Genomic DNA, 11,863 nt, shown 5'->3' with positions numbered 1-11,863 from the left:
TCATATTAATTTTTGTGTTTGATTTGAATTACTTAAGCACTTGTTTGAAGATAGTTTTATTATTTGTTTTAATGCGTGTTTAATAAGTGAAAAAAATAACGGCGTCTAAATGAAAGTACAGTCCTCCTTGGATGCACTTTGAGGATATCGCGCCGAAACAATGCATCTACTGCTCTCGTATATTAACATTATTGTCGAGCTCAATTTGCAGTCTAAGTCGCCATATGAAATCCGTTCATCCCACAATAAATTATATTAAGTAAAAAATAAAATTATTATATTATTAAGTAAGTCAATCTCTGTCAAGTAATATAACAGTGTATTACAATACAAAGTTCTTACTTTGTATTGTAATACACTACTGTAATGACACACCCGAATCATTACCTAAGTGATGTGTATCAACACATCACTTAGGTAATGATTCGGGTGTATAGATACAATGTATTCGTCGTCACAGTATCTATTGAACGCACCGAGTAATGTTAAGAGTGATGTGTAATGTTTTCGAGTAATATCACCTATCTGTAAAAGTGATGTCATATCACATTACATTGGGAAGTGATGTTTTGCGCAAGTCTACTTCCCACAAGGCAGGCAGAGCGAGAGTGAATGGGTATTGGGTGGCACCCGAACGCATGCGCGCAATATACCAGTTACAGGCCAGCGCGAGCGTTAGCAACGAGTAGCGTCCAATATTTTAATGATATAGGTATTTAAAAAAAAATGTATTTATTTTCCCATCTATAATTTAAAATTTAAATAATATAAATGTTGAAGATGTCGCATCTCTTACACACAGCATTCCCAATTACAAGAGCAATCTGATTTAAGATGAAACATTAAGAAAACCACAATACTACACATCGAAAAAGAAGTTTCACTTCATTCATGTGCACCAAGTTGCACGCGCGCCGTTTTTTATTACTATTTACGTAGGATTGATTTCTTAATTTATATAGCTTATGGCGCTATTTAAAAAAAAAACCACTGCTTCTACCCTCCTTAGTTTGAAAATAAAAAACAATGAAATATTCAATCAAAAATAGTTTTTATTTTTGAAGAAAAAGCAGAAATTTCAACTTATAGCAGTTAACCAGGAAGCGTATGTTCCTGTAAGACGATTCTTCTAATTGGAGAACTAAGCCGTACAAAGAATTGAGTAGCATAAACTCGATAGATTCTACGGTTTACAAGTGAAGTAAATTGTTCCTTCATATTAAGGTGATACTTTACAAAACTTGTACGCGTCCGAATATACCTCATGCCTAATGTGTTATTTACTCTAGCAGCCATAATGCACAAAGACACCCTCCAAATCTTACAGTCCTGTTTTCATAGGTGAACCGCAGAAATCTGGCCCTTGAAGAATTCAACTCTTGAAGACCTCTAAATATAAGTCTCATACACAGCCTTAACTACAGAATATTATATAGCCATTATCGGAAATCTTCCTTGCGACACTGTAACCCCCTTATCGTGACCACAGCTAACTACACCTCTGTTCCTGACCCAGTTCACGGAGTAATGGAGCAATCAGCCACCGTCGATATTTTAGACACTTCTTGATCGATACACTTGATCCACTTTCGGTGCTGTTAGACACAACACTAGCACCGGTCAAAACACAAACTAATGTGCTTGTAGAAGATTTAGGCGTGACTTTTTTTCCTTCTTATGCTGATAGCCTTGAGAGGCTATTTCAGCATCTCCTTGACGTGTAGGTGAGCTCACGGGGCTTAAACCGAAGTGTTGCTAACACTGGCCCTAGCAAGAGCAGTGCTTCGCAGAATCTACCACCGGATCGGAAACGCGACCCACTGAGAAGATCCGGCGAGAAACTCAGCGGGCTGTGTCTGTCGATAAATTTACTCGCCGACCCTTAGTCGCACGCGACGGGCTCGACGACAACGATGATCGGTGCTTGGGGTACCTAAAAGCTATGTTAGTGGATCAGGAGAATCCGAAATGACGTGTTTTCTACGACGTCGACTGTTTACTTCGGTCCGAAGGATCGGGAATGAAGGCGTTACACTTTGTCCATAGCATCAGCCTGCTCGGTTTTTCACTTGGTCTTCTCAGCGGGTCGAGAGTTTGATCTGGTAGTACAGTCATTCGGGACCAGCTACCGGAGTCGAAAGTTAATTAATTTAATCGACTTCATTCTTCCCATTTATACCAAGAATTAAAGTCGAAAAATTATGGCGAGCTTAGGTATTCATTGTTTTTTATTTTTTAGGAAGGAATGATTGAAAGTCTTTTCGATTTCACCAGGACAGGTGGGCGAGGCCATCTTATTCATTTTATTCTATTTGCTAATGCCAAGAAAGTCATTAAAATCTCTTTTCAAAAAAAAAAAAAAAAAACGTAACGACAATTTGAATAAATTCTATTTGAAGCATCCACTACAAGACTAAGACGTAAACGAATATTATATTGCAAATTATCTATTCATTTAAACAAAATTAAATAATCTTTTTGTATTTGAGTCTCATTAAAATACAAAATACATCATTGTAAACAAGTTAAGCGCAACAAGGAATTAATTGTAACTAATGGCTCAAGAGGATGACGAAGAGGTATTTTAGTAAAATGTGAATACCTAGCTATGTTATTAACTCGACTACAACTGCAGTTTTTTATTGTTGTGCAAAAAAAATCACTAGTGTATTAGCTGCTATTAAAATACAATTTTTAAGAGAACCTAATGTCCTAGACTGCTTGAGCAGTAGCAGTCACGTTATGATATAAATGGATTTCTTCTTGATACCACATACGCCAAAGAGCATTCGAGTTCCATCTACCTATCTATGCCTATTTTATAAATGTTTCGAGATTGAATTCCAGTAAAAATAATTTACATTATGCGAAAAACACGTTTTAACAGTTCCTACAGTCTGAATTTACAGTTCAGAAACATTGTTGTAGTAAAAAATACTTTTTTTTTTATTGCTTAGATGGGTGGACTAGCTCACAGCCCACCTGGTGTTAAGTGGTTACTGGAGCCCATAGACATCTACAACGTAGACGCGCCACCCACCCTTCAAACCGAAACGCATTACTGCTTCACGGCAGAAATAGGCAGGGCGGTGGTACCTATCCGCGCGGACTCACAAGTGGTACTACCACCAGTAATTACGCAAATTATAATTTTGCGGGTTTGATTTTTATTACACGATGTTATTCCTTCACCGTGGAGGTCAATCGTGAACATTTGTTGAGTACGTATTTCATTAGAAAAATTGGTACCCGCCTGCGGGATTCGACACCGTTGCATCGCTTCAACACGAATGCACCGGACGTCTTATCCTTGAGGCCACGACGACTTCAAAAATACTGTAAGGCGAGCTCATAGCTTACCTACCTGTTGTCCAATGAATTCCAGTGGTTTTTGAAGTTAATAGATACCGCAAAGTGAATGCTGTTGCTTCCGTAAAATTCTACGATGTCTTGTATTAAAATGTACTTTAAATGTATTTGTTTTATAAAATAAAAAAACAGTAATTTGACTACAAAGACACCGTTTTACATAAATTCAGGATTTAACATTTAACGTCGATGAAGTGCAACAGATAGTAAGAGACAATGTAGAGTTGTGTTTGGGCGGGAACGCTTATAGTCACTCAAGAACGCCACAGTGGATAACTATAATCACAGAGAAGACCTTAGCTCGATTGAATAAATTAAACAAGCCTTACAAATATATCAGTAAGTATCGATTTCTGTTGACAAATAATTTTAACAGTGTACATTCTACAAATGTTCTAAAGCTTAGCTTAGCTTTGTTAGCCCACTTCAAAAAAGGAGGAGGTTCTCAATTCGATTGTTTTTTTTATGTTTGTTACCTCATAACTTTTGAACGTTATGTATTCAAACTAATGAGTTAAGGGTAACTAAGCTCCTTGCACTATGATACCGTATTATGAGGGAACTAATCTGAGGAACCAATAGTATGTTCAATATCAAACAACAAATAGCAGTTAGCAGTAGGCAGCGGCTTGGCTCTGCCCCTGGCATTGCTGACGTCCATGTGCGACGGTAACCATTTACCATCAGGTGGGCTCAGGTATGCTCGTCTGCCTGCTCTATGTTACATCTCCAAAATAAAATAGCGGATTTGTAGATATAAAAACAATCGACAGCGCCGTGGCTGTCGCTTGGATTGTTGATGTCTATGAAAATTCACCATCACTTACCAACAGGTCGATTGTATACACGTATACTGTCAAAGGTGTGTAATAAATAAACTGACTGAAACGACACAATGCATATGTGATATGAGGTACGCTATTGCTAAATAAGCAACCACTATGTATACTTCGGAGATTTTCTAAATTAAATAATCTAACACTCCTAAAAAAAAATTCAAACTTTTTTGAAAGACGAAGATGTGCCAAAAATTGGCAATTTAGGAGAGTGGTGGGAGAGATATGTAAAAATAATAAGAATATGTATAAAACTCAACTTTCTATTTTATACTAAATGATTTTCTTACTTTTTTGATCATAATAAAAAATTAAAATATTACTAACGCAGATACCATGGCACTAAAAATCATGATGTTAAGCCCCCCTTACCCTTAATTCCAATAAAAACAATTAAGAACTTATATTAATTTTGCTAGTGAGAATTACCATAACTCAGAAGAATGGTTCCGGTTTGCATACAGCCGCTGCGTACTACTGGGACATCGCTACAGATGGCACGTGCACAGTGCGTTGGGAAAATAAGTACATGTATTGCATTGTGAATATATGGGCGCTTGCTCTTCAAATATAGAAACCCACGGCGAATAACGTTATTTTTAATGTATGATGATGAGACGACTAGGTGTTCGAAATGTTTCGCAGAAGCAGTATACCAAGCTTAAATAAAACAATTTGGTAAAGCACATTTTAGTATTTTTATTTTTGGTAAAATTTACCACAATACAAAATAATGATACAAATAAATAAAGTAATAAAATGTATAGACAGGTCATAGAGTAATCCATTGTAAAATTGGTGCTTTTAAAGCAACTTCATATAATTTATAATAATATTAGGCAAAATGGCATTGTGTACATTAAAATAGAAGCATTATTTATAACACAAATAATATCAAGAGCAGATGATTTGCAAAATAATAATAATAATAATAATAACGCAAATTGATTCATCACTTGGTGACTTAGTCTTTTGTTTTTTTTTTATGAGACTAACAAAATGCATAATGTACTTAAAGCATTTTCCGTGTCTATCAAATAATTCACTTAAGCCATTCGTAAAAATAAACTTAAATTCCTTTCCTAAAATCCTTTTCTGCGACATTACGAATCATCTCATTACGAATAAAGATCACACGAGAACAGGAAAAATAAACTGGTGTTAAATATGACAAAAATATTCAAATACATTTATAATAGCCATTCTTATTTTTAAATTAAATAAAACTGTACTTGAAAAGAGATGTAAGCTTGTACGTTTCACTAAAATTCTTGATTATTATTAGATGATTTTGATAAAAGCGCACGAGTCCAACGTTATGCTCAATAACTTAATTATTAAAAGTATTCAATAACACCTTGATAAAATTTTAATGATGTGTTTTTAAACTATGTTCTCTACACATACTGACAGCTATAAATAATCGATCGACTTTTTGTATCACGAAATCACAACTGCTACACTACTACTTTTAGATAATAGCGAATTAAAATAATAAAAACATTCGATCAGTATTCAAATAAATAATTTTGGACTCAAACGCTACGCAGTTTGATCAATGTACATTGTTTTTAATCTACATTTTACGAAATAGTTTATTCACATTATCTTACATTTCTTTACACGTCGCAATGCTTAGGCCGTATGCCTTTGGCTAACTGATTATGTTACTTCAATGATTTTTATGAACATGTTGCGTTAAAATCGTCACAAAGTAATTTTTATACAAATACTTCCCTATTACAAAGATCACCATAAAAATGTATTTTGATAAAAAAGACAACAGTATTTGAGTATTGAAAACATTACGAATTGCTAAAAACTGCAAACAATTATTTATAAAAAAAAAGTATATAATATGTACTAGCAAAATTTTAATTGATGGATATTCCTTCAAAAGTGTTGTTGTTGGTCATGTGATGTCCTTCACAAAATTAGTAAATTTGCATTTGAATATGAAGTCATTGCAATCTATCGCAGTATACTTAAGATTGTGTCATCAACGTTTTTGGTCACATGAACAATACAATAGTTTTGATTTAACACATCTGAATTCATAAAAATCCATTCTTAGTTTTAAAATATTTCAGGGTTCTTATAAAACATATCTATCTATATGTTTTAATATATTATATAGTTTAATCAAATGCCCAATTTATTAGTTTTTGAGTGAAATTGTATCTTGCAAATAAAATTTGTAGCTGTAAGAAACGCTAATGAATATTGATGTTCGTACTTAATTAAAAGTTAATTTACAAAGAGTGCTAATATCGCTACTAAATTGGTTTCACTGGTATTTTACAAATATTTTACGATGTATTAATGCTATGAACTATCAAAAATATATAAAAGATACAAACCGATGTGACTACTGAATGTTATCTGATTCCTACGTGTTTGTATAAATGGCAAGGTACATTGGGAACAGTATTAGTGTTTTAAATAAAGCTTCACTAAAACTTACTATACATACAGACATTATTATTAGAATGTACAAAAAAATATTATTTTCAATGATCTGCAATTAGTTATGGGAAGAATAATGAATGGTGTTCTGACTTTAGTTTTTTTTAACAGAAAATATCTACATCAATAAAATATATTGCAGCTGGAGCTAGAATATCAAACCAATGTAAGACAAAACAAAATTTAAACCTCTATTTTGAGTGATGTGTAATGACAATATAATTAAGACTTACAAACCAAAATAAAAATACAAATTAAAATAATATAAAACGCATTTTAAAGCAAAATAAATTTAGCTAGTAACGCTTTTTTGTTAAGAAAAATATTCATGATTATAGACTTTCGTGTTTATTGAACGAAAACAAGATTAATTTCATAGTACACGTTTTATTTCATTGTACTGTCTTGATATATCTATATGTATATGTATTCCTTGTTGTAAAAAGAGTAAAAAAATTATTTATACGAATCTAATAGCATGCGTTAGCGCTGTATAAATTATATTAGATGCATGGTCGCGTTTGTGTCACTAATATCGTAAAACTATATTAAAAAGTGTAGGAGTTGTTTTTTTTTTAAACTTTCAGATATAAATGTGATGACTGTAAGTTGCGCTGTGATGTAATACTCAGTCTATAACCTCGTAAACAAAATAGAATGCTAAACTGCTAAAACTGCCGATCGAAGTGACATGCACTAACTCAATAATGTAAAATTTATATATTTAGCTATAAAATAATCTGAGGAGGTGGAGAGAAGTTTTAAAGCTAAATGTGCAATATTTAACTGTACTAATAGGAAGTAAGTAATTGAATATGTTTTACAGTGTGAATAACGCCATATTAGGGTCCATTTTCTCACGAGCCCTCGGACAGGTCACGCGGGCCGCGCACTAGTACATTTATAATAAACACAGTAAAATATACTTTAAAAAGTACAACCTACTACTATGACTACAAACAAACGATTTGTCGTTTAAACTCTTATTATGCCATAATTCCTCTTATATACAATTTTTTCTATACAATACACATTAAAATAATTAAAAAGTAACATTGTACTTGAAACTTTGCTACCCTTTATCGATACACTACCATTATCCGTTTATTGACTAACTTACAAAGACTACACTTATTATATACACAAGTATGCGCTGTTAGTCGGGACTTAACTGATCACATGTGCAAGAAATAAGAACATAATGAGGAACAAATATACATTACCTACGCACTAACCGTTTTGATGCCCCAGGCATCGGGGCTGAGCGCATATCACATCCGAAGTGTAAACACTTAAGCCGATCGCGAACCAACGCTACATAACCAACAAACTATGTACAAAACGTATCAAAACCTATATAAAAATAATATACATTCAAGTAAAAAAAATAATATAAAATTCATTTTAAGCTCCAACAAAATAAAACACTGGGCAGATTCAATTAAGAGATCATATCAAGATTCATATTATGTAACATTTCCGTTGTATGTGAATTTCTTCAGTACTTAGATGTCAACAGGTGGGAGTAAACACGATATGTAAATTTGACTTATTGTCTTAAATACTTATTTACATGTAACGAATTGTGCTCGACCCAGTATTCATTGTCAAACGTTCCATTTTCCCACTATAATTCTAGCCTTAGAATTTTTCAGGAGATCCATCATCTAGCTGGCTCAAAGTTGTAAGGTTCTCATCATTAAAATTATTATTTAATGTCTAATCAGTATGTACTATATTTAATTATATTATGCTCCTTAACTAGCTGGGCCGTAGGGCTCGTAGCGACAGTATACACTGCACTGGTCCGTTGTCCTTTTCTCTGGGCAGAGTACGGTACTTCATATCAAACGCAACACTATAACTTGTCGATTTCACAAAACAAGTATAATTGACACAAACCAAACACACACTCAATATTCTCGGGACATTTTCAATTGAGATATTTGCGGCATTTCTTTGCGCCACAAGTGCATGGAATCTTCACTTCCTCGAAAGGAAACTTGTAGTCGTAGGTGAGTTCCTCTCCCACGGTGATGCGACGCAGAGCGAAGATCAGAATGTGTTTGTGACCGTGGATGTCAACTACCCGCGAATAACAGTTCGGCTAAAAGAGAATAAATTAATAAATAAAATACATTAACAATTTGAAAAAGGTATGAAAATTTAGTAAGGGGCCATCCATAAATTACGTCACACGAATTTTAGGACTTTTGAACCCCTCTCTCGTCCTTGTCAGAGGTTGTCGCATTTTTAGAAAACCTCACCCCCCTGATGTGATGTGACGTCACACATTTTTTCAATTTATGAATAAATTAGCGACCCGCCCTCGCTTCGCTTCGGAAGCTGTAATTTATTATTGATTTCTCCACTATTTAATTGATGTTATTATACATATAAACCTTCCTCTTCAATCACTATCTATTAAAAAAAAACGGCAACAAAATTCGTTGCGCAGTTTTAAAGATTTAAGCATACATAGAGAAAGCGACTTTGTTTTATACTATGTAGTGATTTAAAAATAATCGCGAGAAAATAGCTATTTTAATTATTATTTTTTGACGACTCATTGTATTTTATTATTAACAAAAAGTCAAGTCAAAATAATTTAACATAACTCAAGCCACACAGTAGAACAGATCTTCCAATGCGCTTGAAGGAGGCACAGTCCCCAAGATACTGGCTACGTTGCCTCGTTGGACAGCCAGACTCACTCTCTGTTTTTTATATTTTTTTATTAAATAATCTAATAAAATCAAGATACAGTTCAATATTTCAGATAACCGAAAAAACAAACGACTAGTTCGAAAGCAATAAACCACTAATTTGAGTGTCTCACTTGCATTACGACACCGCTCTAGAAGTTAAATGACGTTGCATCAGAGATAATTTCATAGCGAGAATGCTAAATTATTAATAACTATAGTTCAAGTTCGTAGATTTTTAAAGAATTTTATTCACATCTAAACTTTGTGTTTTAATATTTTAATTTTTAACATAATATGACGTCACAAAACTATTGACCCCCATGCCCCTTGTCACACTATGTCACATTTCGGTGATACCCCCTCCCCATCAACGTGTGACGTAACTTATGGATGACCCCTAAGTGTGTAACGATTGGATACAAACGTAACAACAGTTTATTGCGTAGATGGGTGGACGAGCTCACAGTCCACCTGGTGTTAAGTGGTTACCGGAGCCAATAGACATCTACAAAGTAAATGCCGCCATCCACCTTGAGATATGAGTTCTAAGATCTCAGTATTGTTACAACGGCTGCCCCACCCTTCAAACCGAAACGCATTGCTGCTTCACGGCAGAAATAGGCAGGGTGGTGGTACCTACCCGTGCTTACTCACAAGAGGTCCTGCCACCAGTAATTACGCAAATTATAATTTTGCGGGTTTGATTTTTTAACACGATGTTATTCCCCTTCACTGTGGAAGTCAATCATGACCATTTGTTAAGTACGTATTATCTAATTCACCCTGTTTCTTCTAACTCCTAAAACCGTCACTAGAGGGCGCTGTAATACGCAAATCCGTTGTCATGATACCCTTGTCATAAGTGACACTGTATCCGTAGATTATTGATTTTTTATTGAATATACGAGTTTTTCTAATCCAAGTTTATTTTCATAATCATCCCTCGGAAGGTGAAACTCACGTCACAGGAGTGGTTGATAAATCTCGCTGCGTTTCCCTTGAGCGTGGCGTCGACCACGAGGTTGTCGTCGATGCGGAACATGTAGCAGCCGCCGACGCCGCGCCGCCCGCTCATCGCCTCGTAACGCTTCTCGCGCTGGTCCGCCAGCACGGCGCGGATCACTTCTCCCGCGTACTCGATCACCATATCACCTAGCCAAATATTTAGAATAGTTTATAACAGACACAAATGCAAGGGCGACTGTGAGATATCAAACCAATTCCTAAACGTATTCGACACCTCGTCTTTTCGCATTAAAACTGTACCATTTCCAAAAATATTCGAAATTGAATTAATATGCGGAATCATTTGGTATCACCAGTATTTTTCTCATGAATACTGTCCAAAGAGCGAATTTTAGTTTTAGTTTTTTTTTTTTAGTTTACCTATGTTTTGACTACTATTAAGAAAATTTATACATAATTTTATCTTACTTTAAAAGACAGATAGTGTAACTGGTAAAAAAATGTTGCAAAAATTATTAATATTAAAAATATCACATGTTAAGCCTTTAAAAAACTCTCCTGTAAAATTAGTAAGTTTTGAGATTATACAGTTTTAATGCGAGAAGACGACCTGTCATTCTAAAATGTAGCTATCTCGCTCTTTACTCAACTTTTTTCTTGTCTTTTTCCTAAGTGTTCGGTTCAGTGTGCGCTCATATTAAATAATACTTATTAATTAATTAAGTGTTTTAATTCATATATGAAAGCGATGTGTGACAATCGACTATGAATCGGTACAGTCCTGCTCTTCAGCTACCTTGATTTATCCATCTATGTTAATTGATAGTACTATGTGTATTCATCTTATTTTTCTATCTGAGGTTCCATCGAGAGTACTAGTCGTGAAGCAAGTCGAGTGCCTTCGTTTTCTATTTTAGTCGCAAAAGCTGGAATATCACTTACTTATATACTCGATATTAATATTTGATATGGTCATCCGTTCTGTTTAAATACAAGTTATTCTTAGTAAGAATTTATTTTTAAAGACACCACTTCGAAATAGTTTACATATTAATTAAAGCCTTCCATTTACACTGATGCTTTATTGACGTTTCAATTTTGTGACTGCGATTCGGTTACACAATAATAATACTGAATACAACAAAAATAACTACTAACCAGGTCTTAGTAAGACTGTCTTACCAAGCTGCCTCGGTCAAAGCTAACATTACTTGTATTTAATTACCGTAAATCTACCATAGAGATCACTTATTCATTGCGGAATTTAGGTTCGGAACGTATTTTCCCAAACCTAAATTAAAATATTCCGATAAAGCGAACAGTCATTCTTTGAATGGAAACTACCCTCAACATACCTTCTTCGATATCACGTTTGCAGAATAAGCCACGTCCGTGAATGTGCGACCTGTAGACGCCGACTGATATCTTAGAAGTTTCTTTCAGTTGTCTGAATCTCATCGCCGGCGGTAAAGTCGCTAAACGTCTGTGACAAACAAAATGTTCGCATTAAATCTTTGC

General features: G+C 34.4%; 2 protein-coding genes across 3 annotated transcripts in view; one reads left to right on the top strand and one right to left on the bottom strand.

The window, feature by feature from the left end:
* The first annotated feature begins 2,389 nt into the window (after positions 1–2,389).
* Positions 2,390–4,893, top strand: LOC101740980 (dynein light chain Tctex-type 1). The gene is made up of 3 exons (XM_004931251.5): positions 2,390–2,579; positions 3,540–3,708; positions 4,625–4,893. The coding sequence occupies exons 1-3, from the start codon at positions 2,556–2,558 to the stop codon at positions 4,777–4,779; spliced, it is 348 nt and encodes a 115-aa protein (XP_004931308.1). The 5' UTR covers positions 2,390–2,555; the 3' UTR covers positions 4,780–4,893.
* The window catches only part of LOC101742231 (histone-lysine N-methyltransferase trithorax), a 26,531-nt gene continuing 19,547 nt past the window's right edge, over positions 4,880–11,863 (bottom strand). For both annotated transcript variants that reach the window (XM_038011898.2, XM_038011899.2), the window contains exons 11-13: positions 11,701–11,828; positions 10,341–10,531; positions 4,880–8,778 (exon numbers count right to left, since the gene is read on the bottom strand). In XM_038011898.2, coding sequence (XP_037867826.1) covers positions 8,605–8,778; positions 10,341–10,531; positions 11,701–11,828 — 493 coding nt within the window. In that variant the 3' untranslated portion in view covers positions 4,880–8,604. The remainder of the gene's footprint in view (positions 8,779–10,340; positions 10,532–11,700; positions 11,829–11,863) is intronic.

The sequence above is a fragment of the Bombyx mori genome, chromosome 7, assembly GCF_030269925.1.
Source record: "Bombyx mori chromosome 7, ASM3026992v2".
Classification (NCBI taxonomy): Eukaryota; Metazoa; Arthropoda; class Insecta; order Lepidoptera; family Bombycidae; genus Bombyx; species Bombyx mori.
The sequence above is the reverse complement of the archived record's forward strand: the minus strand, read 5'-3'. Positions and strand labels throughout refer to the sequence as shown.

Bases quoted from the DNA above. Each gene is read 5' to 3' on its own strand.
- LOC101740980 (XM_004931251.5), top strand. From the start codon at position 2,556: ATGGCTCAAGAGGATGACGAAGAG. The intron at 2,580-3,539 runs GTATTTTAGTAA...ACATAAATTCAG, and splicing joins CTCAAGAGGATGACGAAGAG to GATTTAACATTTAACGTCGA. The intron at 3,709-4,624 runs GTAAGTATCGAT...TAATTTTGCTAG, and splicing joins CAAGCCTTACAAATATATCA to TGAGAATTACCATAACTCAG.